We start from the raw sequence: 16,483 nt of genomic DNA on the forward strand, positions 1-16,483 counted from the left end.
TTATTTTTCAGCTTTTTGGCAATTTTTTTATAGTTTGCTGCGTAATATGACTCCTTTTGAATGCTACAGAAAAGCTCCAGTCGGTTAAGCCCTCTCATCAACATGACTCAATCAATTTCGCTGCGATTATTCAAAAGTGACATTTCGTATTTTCTTGTTTAACCTAAATTCATTAAGCTATACAAGTTGGTGATCGGGTAATCCATTTAAATCATTTTTATTGAAGTCTAAAACAATTAAACTTGAACTCAAAAATATTTTTTTACTAGCAAAATCAGTTTGAAGTAGAGCTTTTGATATTTCATTTGTTCTTGCAATTCTTGAAATTACATTTCTCCTAAACAATTTTTTTTCAAATAATTGGTCTTTCATAACAGCTGAAAAACAGAAACACCTTATTGTTTAGCTTTTTGGGCCTCATATACGATTTTGCTGCAGAAGATGAGTCCTTTCGATTACCAAAGAGAAACTACACTTGGCTAAGAAATTTTCCACCAAAGTAAGACGAGTGAAAACCGCTATTTATTTACCAGATTTGACTTTCCCCTAAAAGAAAGCCACTTCAAATGTACCTGGTTTATTTGGAGACTAGAGCTGCCAGGAAAGGCCAAAATTAAGGACGACCTCGCCTGCAAAAACCCATACGTAATGAGGACACGGCTTTATTAAGCCTTTATCACGCCCTCGACTTCCATCGGAGAAATGTAGATTTCTATGGTAATTTCTGTTCTACCTAAAATATAAAAGAAAGGAAAATCGGAAGTTAGCAATGCAAACAAGGGAATATCTGCCACAGCTTAGTTGTTATAGCTGAGAGAAAAGTGTAAAGGCTTTATTCTTTCAAGAAAAGATTTTTCCTTGTCAGAATTCTTATTTTAATCATATGTAGGCAGATACATTTGGTATTTGATGTTTGTTGCTTAATGTGCTGTTTATTTGTTGTCAGAATCTTCATTTATTTAAATTGTTTGCCTCACCAAAAACTTTCAAGGGTGACTTTCAAAGGGTCTTTTTCTCCCTTTACGAAGGAAAACTGAAATTAATATGGATTTTGAAATATTCTTGCCTTATTTTTATGAATAGTAATGGTAATGATAAAGAATAATGTGTGTAGCAATGCAAAAAAGGAAACTTCTGTCACAACTTAGTTGTTATGTCCGATGAATAAAAATAAAAACGCCAGAACTCTTATTTTAATCGTTTGTTGGCTCATATAATGATTGCTATTTTATTGTTATTTCGTCTGCTTTAAAAACCCTGAATTTCTATCTTATGTTCACACCTTTTTTGCACAATCTGGACTTGTCATGGACAGCCGTGGTCATGTATTCTTATTAAAAATTAAAATTGGTTCAAGTTATTATAATTTGTGGGAGTAATTATTGATCTTTCTGGCTAGATTATATTCAAAAGTTTATGGTCACAGGAACATGAGAGGGTGTTTTTGCAAATTTAAACTACCAAAGCCAGCGAGGAGGGGCGTACGGAAGGGGGACAAGAGGGGGCAGCTGCCCCCCAAGAACTTCAAATTTACACTAAATATGGCTGAAAAGAAGATGGCTAAAAAAGCAGTTGATGAAAGGTAGATGGTCGAAAAAGCTGTAAATAAACAGCTGGAATTGCAGAATAAAAGTCCATCAAGAAACAATTATCCATAATGTCTTGGCAAGATTTAGCTCTAATCCAAAAAGATTGATTAATGCTGAAGCTTATTGGTGATTTATGATTTTTGGTGATTATTTATTAATAAAGATTTCATAGGTATGATAGAACTTGCTGGCAATGCAAGGTTTTGTGAACTGCCAATATAACTTCCTCCCCCACACCCACCATCACAGAATCGGCTGCCCACCCCCCGAGAAACAAAGCTACGTGCGCCCATGCCAGTGAACATTGTTCGGATTGACAGTGAAACAGGTCTGATCGTTCGGATTGATTAAATGGAAACTTACTAAACCATATATACTTTGAGATTAGGAAAAGTTGTGAATCTCATTTTTAATGATCTCCAAACGCAGATCTCCATATGCATATTTCAAAGATCTCCGTACGCAGTGATGCATTTTTTGGCATTAGCGGGTGGAAAACTCGAAAAAAGAAGCATGAGTGAAAAAAAAAAAAAAATCAGCTAAAATCTCATGGTAGCAAACACCTTAAGAGGATTTGACGTTCTTTTGAAGGGGGATTTGCGCTTGGGTTTAATACATTTAATGTTTACGGACGAAAAGGAATCAACAGATTGTTAATGTTCGAATTTTTACAGCCGTAGAACATTGTCAAATTTAACAATTTAGTTTTGCTTATTCACTTTCACGGTTCAACGTGGCAACACTGACGTGGCAACATTTTGGTGGTATTTGTCTTTTGGAATCAACAGATTGTTAATGTTTCAATTTATGTAGCCTTAGAACAATGTCAAATTTAACGAATTAGTTTTTCTTATTTATTTTTACGGTTCAACGTGGCAACACTGACAAAAATATAGTACTGCCCTTAAGGGATTTGCAACAAGTGAAATAAATATCTTTGAAATTCGTAGTTTATAGGTATTAACAGTCTTAAGATAAGTTCAGGGGATAAAACTGTTTTGGTTCTAATGCTGTGGGTGCTATAAAAAAAAATTTTAATCTTCAGTTTTTAGCTAATTTATGTTATTTCACTCACGGTGTATGATGAAGTTAAATTAGGTAGTCTTTCAAACAGGTGTGCTAAAATTTGTTTCTCTTATGGACGGTCTTTGCTACCTCTCTAAAGGTAAGTACTCCTCTAAAAATACAATCAGTGAAGGAACACCATCGGTGAGAAACACCAGAATCAGTGAAGAAACACCGGTTCAATCTCAGTTACTTGCTTATTCCAATAAAAGAGACCAAAGAAGGTGTAATGCAGCTTTATCTTTAAGGTTCGACAAAATGTAATATTAATCGAAAAAAAAATGCAAAAACCAGGCACCTTAGGCGGCCTTTAGGATCCATAATATAAGAGTGAAACAGTCACCAAACTATTGTTACTCTATTAATTAGGGATGTCTCTCAGATCTAGGAAGATCTAAAGCTGTGGAACACGGTGCTTTCCCATATTATGGGTAGAGCCACGCTGGGTCGACTGAATACATCCAATCAGTTTAATATTTCTCTTATTATAGTACTACTTCTCTTATAGCATTATTTAGAGATATATTCCAGCAAGCGGAAATTGCTTGACTTGCCCATTCTTAGTCTTGCTCGTTTATTATTTCTTTAATCTATTTGAAATATACTTAGGAATAAGGAAAGAGAGTACCTAAAAGCATTCCTTTATTAAGGGAAACCAAAATAAAATTTCCTCCTTCTCAGTTGATGATCTTAATGTAATTTTCAAAACAATACCACAAAGTCGACTCAGGGGGAACATGGCCGCTTGAGGCCAACACAGCTACGCATACCCTTCCCCTATCCCAATCTATTCAAAGCCTCCCTTTTTACACCCTCCCCAGGAATCTCCCATTTTCTTTAAACCTTCCTTCATGACATCCTCTCACCCCAACCACAGACGACCTGCTTTCCATTTAGCCCTAGACAGTTGGCCGAAAAGAACAATCTTAGGCATTTGGTTATCCTTGATCCGCAGAACTTGCCCTAGCCTTTTCAACCTTTCTCTCATTACAGCTCTAGAGACCGGGGTGGAACCACACTTTTCCTACAGCCTACTGGTTGAAATACGTTCAGTTGGCCGGGTACTTAGAACAATCCGTAGTCAATTTCTCTGGAAAATATCTGGCCAACTTTTATCCGTTTTTCCAAGGGCCCATGCTTCAGAGCCCTATTTGACCACTGTCATCACTTTAGCTTCCAATATTCTAATCTTGGTTTGCAGAATTATCTTCCTATTCTTCCGAACTCTTTTTAACTGTGAAAAAACACCCCGAGCCTTCGTTATTCTAGTTTAGACATTTTCACTGCTCCCATGGTCTTGACTAATAATATTACCAAGGTAAGTGAAACTGTCCACCTGGTTAATCTTTTCGTTACTCAACGTCTCCTTTTCATCTTCACTTATTCCTAGCCTTAGTGACTTAGTCTTCTTAAAATTAATTTTCAAACCTAGTCTAGCACCCTGAACTCCCAAAACCTCTAAACGTTCATTCATTTCGTTCACACTTACATCTAGGATGCTCAAATTATCAGCAATATCTAAGTCCAGGAGAGTTTATCCTCCCTATTTGATTCCGTGGTCTCCCATTGCCCTTCATGTGCTCCTTAAAACAAAGTCCATCAAAATAATCCATATAAAGGGGGATAGAACACAACAACTCCTGATTTAATAGGAAACCAGCTGCTAATCTCATTTCCTATCTTAAACGTAGCAGCGTTATTCTTGTACATACTACTAATCACTTTAAAGTATCTGTCTGGTATACCATACAGGACCTTCGCTAAAGCTCTTCTATCAACAGAATCGAACGCTTTCTCATAGTCTATACAACTGAGGACCAAAGATGTTTGATAACTCAGGCACTTCTCAATTATTTAACCTTGGGTGAAAATTTGGTCGACACATCCTTTACCTTTTTTTTAAACCGCACTGTTCTTTTCTTAAAACTTTGTCTACAACATCTCTCAGTCTAAAAGGTATCATATTATTAAGTAATTTGCTACCTACAGAGACTGACTAATGCCTCAATAATTGCCACACTTACTCTTATCACCTTTTTTATACAGTGGATTAAATAAGGTTTTTCCACGAAATTTCTAGGTATTTCCTGTTTTTCAGAAATCATATTCATAATCTTCAGTAGCTAATTTGTAACCTCAGAGCCACCATATTTAAGAAATTCATTTACCACACTATCAGCACCTTGAGCCTTATTATTTTTTAATCCTTTTAGTACTATTGCTAATTCTTCCTCACAAAACAAATCTTCCTTCAAATCCAAGGTATCAAAACTTTTTCATTTTCCTCTGTATCTTTTCCTGCAACTCTATTTGTTTATACAAAGATGATTTTCTAAGGCCTTCAAGGCTAATTATCATATTTTTTATCCATTCTATTCTTCCTATTCCCAGAAATGATAAATAACTGATGGACTTTAAGGCATTTTGACCTGGAGTTTTTTTCGTATACTTATGAATAAAACATTATACTTAGAAGATAAAGTAGATTTTTTTTTTTTAATTTACCAGTGCTTTGGGAAAAATATGTAGGTCCTGTAATAATTAAATTTTTCTAAGAAGTAAATTATCTTTTTGCACTTTAAAAATTTTTCTTGCTATTAGTTGTCAATGGACTGAGCTGAATAGAGTTTCGGATGAACTGCATTTCTCTTTGGTCCAACACGAACCAATGGAAGTGCAAGAAAAAGCCCATTAAAAACAGACCTTCTTGGTTATCCCTTAATTTTTCCACATATCCTGCTCAGTCGCCTTATTTTCTTAACCAATTGGGGAGCAAGCAATCTATGTAAATTATTACTCATAAGCCGGGGTTTACTATTGCTGTGAGTTAACAAGGAGTGGTGTCATTATAGTTCGTCAGATCTCTTTAAAGAATTGAACACAAATAAAACTCAAGATTGTATGGCAAAACAATTACAATGTCAAATACTTCATCCTTGACCATTTCTATGGGGGAAAAAACCCGATACAATGTTTTTTTTCCTAAAAATAGAAACTTTTATATATCCTCAGAAATAAATGTGATAGAAATAAAATGGACTAGACGTTTCTATAAACCTTCCTACATTTTAGGAGCCTGGGCTTTAAATCGAAATTTTATAATAAGAAATCACAATATAAAGCAAAATAGCAAGTCTAACTGTATAATGAATACTGACAGATTTGATTGGAAATAGACCTACACCCATTTGGAAAGTGTAGGCTGCAAGAAGGTGCCAAGGAGCTGAAAGTCAATATAATAAAGGTTGTAACATGAATTTCAAAAATCTGACATTCGGTTCTTCAAAATTTGCCTCTTTCAGAAATAATTAGTTTCTTTCACAGTGTCAGCGGTACTTGCAAAATGATTTTGAATGATTTTATCTTCTGTGACAATCCTTTGAACGATGTAAAAGAAAAAAGGAGACATTTAGCTTGTTTTTTTTGGGCTTTGATAAAGTTTTTGGCTTTGGGGTATGAAAACCAGTATTTCAAAAGCAAGGAAGCTAATAGTAGAAGTTCTTTTGCTATCACTTATCGAATTTGGATCTCACAATAAATTTAAAAGCTCCTCTCTGTTAGTACGTTATATCTCACTCAATGATCTTCTCTTCTATGAGAATGACTCAATGATTATATGCTTCCTTTATTTCTTGTTCTAAGAATTAGTAGGAAAGTGAAGAGTTTGGTATCAAATGATTTTTGCCTATACGTTGGAGACCTAAAAAACCTTCCCTGTATAAGAAACTGCTCAAAACATATTTTTTTAGTTTTTATTGTAAAATTTCCTTTATATGCGTAACTGTTTTAAAATTACAGAAGTCAAATTGGGTCTTGCCTCCAGTCTTAGAAATATGCATTTTTGTAATAGCTTTCATTTGAAACGATTTCCTTCAACTTTTAAAATGTAACTTTGATAACCTTCGGCAACTGATTTTCAACCTTGGGGATTCTAATACTGTGTACTTTTTATTTGTGAAACCGTTTTTTGAGGGCATCAAAGCTGCTTTTTGAAATTCCTGTTACTCTGTTTTCTATATTACTTTTTATCTTTAGCATGGGTAAAAGTGTCAAATAGCCATTTTTTATATTGAATATTTATTTTTAAAATGCTGTTTAAATTTCGGTTACTATGGATTTAGGTTCGCTCTCTACTAGTATGCAGCTTTTGGCGCAACTATGAAGCTCTCGAGAGCGAAACTTTCCTTCTTTCACGTTTTAATATTTCAAAATTATACCTGGAACCAAAACTTTCAATAAGAATATATATTTATATACCTGAAATATTTTCCAGGATTATGGAGAAGGTTTCCAAATACTACATGCCGGCAGAGCATTAAGGATACTTCGCTTAGCAAAATTACTTAGCTTAGTAAGGCTACTACGACTCTCAAGATTAGTCAGATACGTTAGCCAATGGGAAGAAGTATACGTAAGTGTTCTTTATAAACAATTTTAGTCCAGGTTCTACTAGCACACATTTTTCCCCAGTATCTAAAATTCCCTAGTCTCAAGCAATTAGCATAAGTCCCAACCTGATTTTGAATACGTCACTCAAAGATCAGAAAGTGAGGTTATAGCCCCAGTGCTTTTGTGGTGAAAAGTGGGTTTTAATTATGCTGATTCCTTTTTTTTAAGTATCTCTCCAAGCAAGGTCGCTTCATTTCTTGTTCAAAATCGGGTTTACTAATGCTTCTGGTTAAGCATTACGAGTGACAAGTCTAGACTAACAAGATAAGACTTTTTCTTGAGAAATATCTCTGAGCCCCATCTTTTTAAAATGTGATGGTTTTAGTTGAGGATTATAAGCTAGTAAAGAGAACCAAAAAATTTTTATTCAGAACAAGTTTTACAAGAAAATTTTAAGTTTCACTGTGCATCTATATTACCCATAAATAAACTTAACAGGGAGTTAGGGAATTTTGACTCGTGTCCCTCTCCTCTAGAATCTCGATGTCTCTCTATTTTGCCTAGAACCTTTTATATTTTCTTTTTATATCACCTGTTGTTTTTTCTTTTTCAAAACTGTGCGAAATCTGTTAAATTTAGAACATAATTTTAAATCTTGTTCTTCAGAATTATAAAAAAAAAGAAAAAAAGTCATAACACAGTTGACCAAGAAAAACTTACAATACAGGCTTCTATTCTTCAGTCACAGTAGTTTATTTTTATTCAATCTTACACAATCTATCTTATGCGTGTTTAAAAGTTTAAATTTGATCTTTGTTTTTGTGACAAAACCGTGTTTCTTTCCTTGATGATTTGTTCGTTTTTTGCTGATGTAGCAAAAGAAAATACTAATTAAAATTTTTGCCGGATAAAACATGGTTTAGTTATATCAGCTAGGACAAAAAAAAAGAAAAAAGAAGAAACAAGCCCGATGCAAACGCACTACACCATTATACAATACAACGATACAACACAATACAACAACAATAAAACACACTATAGAACAATATTAACTACAGAAAAAATAAACTAAGCAAGGGAACAGAATGGGTATCTAAATGCTAATTTTTGTGTAAATCCACAGTTCATATAATTATCCAGTAAGCTTATCGCAGATCATTTCTGGTCTTCGTTCTCGGTGCGAACAAAAAGCTCCTCCCACTTCTTCGTGCAGTTATTAATAGCGGGTTTCCACTTGTTTCCGATTGTTTCGCGTAAAGTGCATTATTCGTAATAGCGGGTTTCCACTTGTTTCCGATTGTTTCGCGTCTGACTTGTCTACCCGTGAAAAGATCTGACGCCGCTTATGTTTCTACGTTCTCTGGAGCACTTGCACCCCGGTCCGGGTTTTTATAATGGGTGAGATAGGGAATGATCATACTGGATAATTATATGAACTGTGTGTAAATCGAACAACATCTATAAAATATGTACTTAACCGGCTATGATAATGGCTGAAATTTGAAAGTGGTACAACTTATTTATATGTTTAAAACTTAGGGGGTGGGGGGTTATAAGGATCTTGAGGGTCGTTTCGTGAAGGACTTCCTTATGGGGCTTACAGTAATACATGTTAAGAATCTAAATAAGTCCCTGATTTCAATAAGCTGGAACATGTCCATATTTCTATTAACATAGTTTTTCTTTAATGAAAGTAAGGAGAGAAATTAAACCTTAAAACGACGGAAATCATTCCCTAAATGAGAAGGGCTTCCCCTCCCCAGCCTCGGCTCTTCACGCTAAAGTCTTATAGTACTTCAAAAATATTTGTTATTCAAACTCAACGGCCTTTGTATTTGAGTTGCCGATCTTAAAGAATAGGGACAAAAAGTTCAACTTTAAACGAATAGAGGGATAAGGAGGGGCGGCCCTTCCTCATATATATTCTCTAATGTCGCTCTTTACTTTGAAATTAAATAAAAAAAAAACAAGTTTTTTAAACTGAAAGTAAGGAGCGACATTAAAACTTAAAACGAACAGAAATTATTCCGTATATGAAAGGGGCTGTCCCCTCCTCAACGCCTCGCTCTTTACGCTAAAGTTTTTTATTGTTTTAAAAAATAAAGTTTTGAGACAGAGTCAAACTTTAGCGTAAAAAGCGAGGCGTTGAGGAGTGGACAGCCCGTTTCATATGAGGAATAATTTCTGTTCGTTTTAAGTTTTAATGTCGCTCCTTACTTTAAGTTTAAAAAACTGGTTTTTTTTATTTAATTTCTGATCTTTTTTTAATGCAGCTTTTATTTTGGCTCACCGTCATTGAATAAGTAAAAAAATTTGCATAAAAATTTTACTTTTCTTTTGCTAAATGGCTGTCTCTAAATTTGATAATTTCTGTTCGTTTTAAGTTCTAATGTTGCTTCTTACTTTCAGTTGAAAAAACTTTTTTTTTATTTTATTTCTGATCGTTTTTTAAATAATGCTTGGAAATCCGGCACCCCCTTCATAGAAATGTCCCTTGCCCCAAATAAATGTCCCTTCCCCCTGAAAAACGTCTGTATACTTCCCAATAACCAATACTATATGTTAACATTGGGTAAAGTTCATAACTTTCAGCCCTCCCCCTGGGGGCTTTGAGGGATTAAGTCATCCTAAAAGACATATTTGTAATATTTTTGACCATGCTGAACAAAATGGCTATCTCAAAATTTTGATCGGGTGACTTTGGGAAAAAAATGAGCGTGGGAGGGGGCCTAGTTGCCCTCCATTTTTTTGGGTCACTTAAAAAGGGCACTATAACTTTTAATTTTAGTTCCAATGAGCCTACCACGATATTCTAGGACCACTGGGTCGATACGATCACCCTTGGGAAAAAGAAAAAAAAACAAATAAACACGTATCCGTGATCTTTCTTCTGGCAAAAAATGGAAAATTCCACATTTTTGTAGATAGGAGCTTGAAACCTCTACAGTAGGGTTCTTTGATACGCTGAATATGATGGTGTAATTTTCATTAAGGTTCTATAACTTTTAGGAGGTCTTTTCCCCTTTTTTCGAAAATCAGCCAAATTTTCTTAGGCTCGTAACTTTTGATACGTAAGATTGAACTTGATGAAAATTCCGTTTTATAGAGTTTCGGTTACCATTGAGCCGGGTCGTTCCTTACTTACAGTTCGTTACCACGAACTGTTTCATCGGAAATTTTTTTTTTTTTACTTAATTTATGTTCTTTTCTAACAGAGGTTAAATCAGTAATCATCTGATTATTTACTAACTTCATAAGAAAAATAAGAAATTTCATATTTTTTCGATAGTCTTGTATCCATTTGTTTCATATATATTGCACTGTGGAATTTCAATAAAGGTCACTGCCCTTTTTGGGTGAGTTCAATTTTTTTTTTTAATTATGCAAAATTTTTAAGCTCTAACAGAATATTTTGTATATTTAAAATCAGAGCCAATGACATATTTTGATGTTGCATATATTTGAATCACAACCTCGTTTTTAGGGTGTTGATTTCTATTGACAAGGGTTGCGCTTCACTTAAAGCTTGTTACTACAAGCTGTTTGATCTAAGGCTCTTTTAATGTAGAGGAGGCTACTGCTCCCTTGCTCAATAACCGTCTTTTATATTCAAGATCAATATTCACATACAAATATACTTCAGAAATAATTATCATTCCTGAAAAAAATGCATCCCTACTTATATTTATTAGGACGGGGAGGGATCTGAATTAAAAAATTTTTTATAGGGTCAGATTTCCACGGTTTTGAAGGTGATCTCCCTTAACACCCTCTTCTCTCCCCTTGAATTTCTTGGCAGAGCTCATAATACTCCTCCCCGCCCAAGCTCATAATGCTCCATAATGCCGCACTGCCGGGTAGGGACTGCAAAGTCCAGTGCCATATTGTTTAATTATCTTTGCCTATTCCCCACCTTTCAACTTTTTGTCTGCAAGTATGTGAATGCAATCAATTATATGAATGTTTTACAGAAACATATTATCTGCAGTAAGAGGGTTTTATCACCCCGCAGTACCCATATTATGAGTGTGGTCTAATAATGTTCTCGGGAATCAAGTGGGATTAGAGATCAATTTCTACTCCCTCCTAACCCCTAAAAAACCCTCCTCCTATATTTTTTATGAAGGTTCACAGAGATTTAGGAGAGTTAGAAAAGATGATCTGCAATAAGAGAAGGATTAGAGATTAGTTTATATTCTCGTCCCCTAAAAAAGCTTCCCATATATTTATCTGAAGCCTCACAGGGAATTAGAAAATTAATAAGGGGTCTCAAAGATCCACCTACACAGGCAAGATTGTGTAGGCAAGATCCCTTGCCTACACAAAGATCCACCGGTTCTCCTTCATAATGGCTGATAGGCAATTATACCCCTCTGTAAAATAATTTTATCTAGCCTCAAATGAATCAAGTTAGTTAAATGGAACTTTAGAATAAATTTCTATATAAACTGTTTATTTTTTATGGACCCCGTATATCTGCAGGGTAGAATGCACCACGTGCGGTATTACTGCGTCTGAAACTGCAAATATCATTATACAGTTTTAAATAATTCCAAATCGATCAGTCATCTCAGAATTTTCACTCAATGACTTTTTAGCACCCTTTGGACCAAAATTGTTGGTTTTAGTCCCTAAATGGCATAAAACACCGATGTCCTGTGGCTCAATATTTTTTGCTACTCAAAATGGGAGATAAAACTGTTAAATTCAGTACGGACAAGCCATTTTCCGATTTTCTAGGATCATATGCTCAATACGATCACCCATGGGGAAAAAATATCACGTAACCGTGATTTTTCTTCTGGAAAAAATGTAAAATTCTGCTTATTTATAGATAGGAGCTTAAAACCTCTACAAGAGGGTTCTCTGATATTCTGAATTTAATGGTTTAATTTTCACGTCGATCAATTAATATTATAGGGGCTATTTTGGCCTTTTGGCAGATTTTCTCAGGCTCCTAGTCTTCAATGGGTAATATTTAATCTAATGTATTTTTAATTTCTGGATCAACATAAAAAGTCAATTCTTTAGATTTATTTATTGTTATCAAAATTATGTTCCTTAGAGCCTTTGGTTAATATTGGGCAAAGTCGCTCGTTGCTTACAGTTCGTTACAACGAACTGTTTGAAGTCTATATTGCTATCCTAAGTTCTTTTTTCCGAGTTCTGGCTGCTATTAACATTTCTTACTTATAGTTTACTCCTTACTTATAGTTTACTCTTTACTTACGTATAGTTTACTCCTTACTTATAGTTTGTTATCACCAACTGTGAAATGCATCTTTAAAAGAGAATATATCTTTTTAAAAGAGAATATATCCTTCTCTTTTAAAAAGGTTTTTTATATAATTTTACCCGTAACTAGAGAAGGGGGGAAGGGCTATGGGGTTTATTGTTCCAAGGTCGTCTTTGTAGGTCCAAGATAATGCAAATTCTTTCACATCATTTCCCCAAAAATGCATCTATGAATTTTGAGTTTGAAATGGGATACTTACATCATTTTGGATCCACTGGCATTGCAAGGGTTTAATTGCCTCTGAATAAACAATTTTTGGAATTTCAAATGTTTTATGGTTGAAAGAAATAGTCTATCCCCGTAGGAATTATATTATATCTGTAACACAGAACGTATATCAATTAACAATCTGTACGAAAAATGTGGCTTTATCCTACTTTCCAGGGCTATAATAAGATTAAGATTGAGATGGCTAGTGGATAACGGAAGACGGATTACCAAAAATCGTTCTTTTCGGTCATTCATCTAGGGTCAAACTTGGTGCTGCGGTGAGTTGCCAGTAGTAGCCGAGGTAGTAGCAGCAATAGTTTCCACGGGCAACCATTGTTGCGACAACATCACCGATGTTTCCATGATAGATTGCAATCAATGTAAAAACCCGAATGACGGATTTCTCTAACTTGCACAACAGGCTTATTTTCGTTCATTATTTAACCATCAATATCATGGGGCTTGCCTACTCTAGAATACAGTACAAAATTAGTCTTGGCAACATTTACTGATAGTAAACTCAAACTAGTAAAAACATAGAAACTTCTCAACACATTATTAACTTTCGACACAAGACTATCCAAACAACGACTTGAAAACGTAACCGAAGTGCCATCAGCGAATGACGTTAGGCAACAATCCCGAAGATAAATCCTCATGCTATCTACATAAGCCAGGTAAAGAGGAATGCTCCTGGTTAAGCATTACGAGTGACAAGTCTAAACTAACAAGATAAGACTTTTTCTTGAGAGATATCTCTCAACCCCATCTTCTTAAAATGTGATTGTTTTTATGGAGGATTTTAAGCTCGTAAAGAGCCCCAAAAAATGTTTAGTCAGAGCAAGGTTAACAAGAACATTTTATGTTTCATTGTACATCTATCCTTGGATTTAGTCAGCGTTGCCAGTCGACTTTTTCAATTTAATGCAAGGTTTGATGATGACACATTAGGTTGGATTAGATTAGGTTTGGTTAGACGAGGTTAAATTGGTTTAGTTAAGCTTAAGTTAGTTTTTTAACCCATTTCTAATATTTAGAACAAAATTTAACCTAACATAATCTAACTTAACCTAACCCAAACTAACACAATCTAACCTAACTTTAACTTTTACCATCATAGCTTGCACAGGACTGAAAAAGCTGAATCACAAAGCTAATTGAATCCAAGCAGAGAAAAAGGAATTTCGAACATTCACCGGTGAACGTCGACATTAACCAGATTTTGGACATTCACGGTAACATATATACCATTCTTTAGTTATCAAACAAGCCATCTCCGAAGTTATTAAAGTGCTTGTTCTATATGATAAGTGGAGAAAAAATATCAATAAAGGGGACACAGATCTGCCTTTACCAGGTCTTATCTGTCCTCCAAATATTAGTTGTATTCAAGCTGGATTGTGATAATATACAACTCATGGAAAGCTGCATTGGCTACTTAATTCTCCGGATCCGAATTCTTTTAAAATAAGTGTTGGAGAGCGCCAGATCTTTCCGCCCAAGGAAGAAAAGACATGAATATTGTTCCATTTGTGTTATAATATCTAATGGATTTTTCTCTTGGATGCATAGCTCAAGGTTCCTCTTTATCTCCTTTGTGTCCCAGATCCGCTCTGGTCAAAAGAAACATTAGTTCAGTCCTGGGAACCTTTCCAAAAAAATCTTCCCTATCTCTTCGACAATTGATGACTTGACGCCTTTAGATACTGGGGAAACGAGCCTTTTCAATATGATATCAGTAAACACAAGTCATTATAGGTTAGGGAATTTCCATACGGATCATAAGCGCAAATCATGTTTTCCAACATATCCTATATTAATTACACACTGACTAATAACCTAAACTTGGAATGGGGGAGAAGATTTACCTAAATAGAAATCTCCCACTCTCTTAATCAGCCTTCGGTGGAAAAGAATTATACATTTTTGTCAACTGTTTAGTCTGAAACAGTTCAACTCCTGAAAATTCTCAAAGCAAAATTTTTTTTTCCCCATCCAAGAGGACGACCTTCCAACCATTGGTTGCAAAACTTTGCCAATCGTCGCCCTGAATCACCTAAAGTAGCTGAATTGTAGTTAATTAAATAAGTAATCTAGACTTTTCATAGCAGTACACATTTGACCGTTCAATGGGTACATATAAATATATATATATATATATATATATATATATATATATATATATATATATATATATATATATATATATATATATATATATATATATATATATATATATATATATATATATATATATATAATAATATATATATATATATATATATATATATATATATATATATATATATATATATATATATATATATATATATATATATATATATATATATATATATATATATATATATATATATATATATATATATATATATATATAATATAATATATAAATATTTTCTATAAGCACCACCACTCCTGTAAATTCAAAATCCAGAAGAGTACGGCAATATTCTTTAAAATCAATTCATCCCTATTTTGAACAACCTTTCCGAGTCTTGATAAGATAACATCGAAAATTATGAGAATTGACTATTTTTATCTGCCCAAAAAAGATTTGTCGGCATCCCAGTCCTGGGAAATTAAGTAGGAGGCCCCAGAATCTCAAACTTTTTCCAACCCCTTTTTAAATCTATGTAACACCCATTTCCTGAAGTCTACATGATTAAAAAAAAATGTCAAGATTTCTAATATAATAAACTTACTCTTGCTGAGAAAACACAACAATAAGATGGAAGCAAAAGGGTATGAATTTCAATTACGTCCTTTCCCGAGGTCCAACTCAAAATTGAAATGACGATTTGTGTTGAACGGTCTAACAATATATAAATTAATCTACATATTGTAGATTTAAATATGTAGATTCATCCTGCTGTTACTCTAAAACCTATATCAAACAATATAGAAAAACCGTCCAGAAAAAGTTTTCAGGGATTAATCTTATTATCTTTGTCTCAATACAAATAAGTGCCCCTTAAAAAGCAATCAACTCTTACAGTTGCAACTCTACGTAGAACAGATTATTCAAATATGTAGATTTATCAGTGCCCCTCAAAAAGCAATGGAGACAATGAAGATTTGTTTTGTTTAGCCCTCTTCTTTGAACAAGTTGAATTATGGTTTAACTTACTTATTGATTAATTTTAATCGCCAGTGGAATTCCACCATTGTATCGTTTATGGCTATTGCTTTTGTTTAGACAAAATAAAAATAGAATTGCACTGTCTTGCAAAAAAATTGAAAAACAAAATTTGGAAGCGATTTTAAAGCTGTTGTGTATTGATTCAGAACAAAGAAGAAAAGCTATATGATTCGGGAATAAGAAATTTGTAACATTTTAATAGCTTTAAGTTAGTCACAAATGCCGACCTATATGTGGCACCAGCTTAAGACAAAAGAAGCTTGGAGCATCCATTTCGGTGCATTAATTTTGCCTCAAGTCCATAAATTCGTAGTCAATGGTTTTGACAGATTTGAGCCCCAAGTCAGATCCATAATACCCGTCAAAATATAATTAAATACATCAAACAGTTCGTGGTAAGGAACTGTAAGTAATGAGCGACCCGGCTCAATGGTAACCGAAAGTTTAAAAAACGGAATTTTGATACCATTAGATACATCGAAAGAATCAGATTTTAATTTTGATATCCAATATATAAGCTTCATCAAGTTTAATAATACCTAGCAAAGGTTACGCACCTTAGAAAATTTGGCCGATTTTCGAAAAAAGGAGGAAAGACCCCCTAAAAGCTATAGAACTTTAATGAAAATCACACCATCATATTCAGCGTATCAGAGAAACCTACCGTAGAGGTTTCAAGCACCTATCTACATAAATGTGGAATTTTGCATTTTTTGCCAGAAGAAAGATCACGGATGCGTGTTTGTTGTTGTTTTTTTTGTTTTTTTTTGTGTT

General features: G+C 34.1%; 1 protein-coding gene across 2 annotated transcripts in view; it reads left to right on the forward strand.

Annotated features, from left to right (window-relative positions):
- Nucleotides 1-16,483, forward strand: part of Ih (hyperpolarization activated cyclic nucleotide gated potassium channel Ih) — a 502,482-nt gene that overhangs the window by 219,018 nt on the left and 266,981 nt on the right. For both annotated transcript variants that reach the window (XM_089102539.1, XM_089102540.1), the window contains exon 5: nucleotides 6,928-7,065. In XM_089102539.1, the coding sequence (XP_088958665.1) occupies nucleotides 6,928-7,065 (138 nt within the window). The remainder of the gene's footprint in view (nucleotides 1-6,927; nucleotides 7,066-16,483) is intronic.

This window comes from Artemia sp. Qi Xiang Cuo, chromosome 16, assembly GCF_049724085.1.
Source record: "Artemia sp. Qi Xiang Cuo chromosome 16, ASM4972408v1, whole genome shotgun sequence".
Lineage (NCBI taxonomy): Eukaryota > Metazoa > Arthropoda > Branchiopoda > Anostraca > Artemiidae > Artemia > Artemia sp. Qi Xiang Cuo.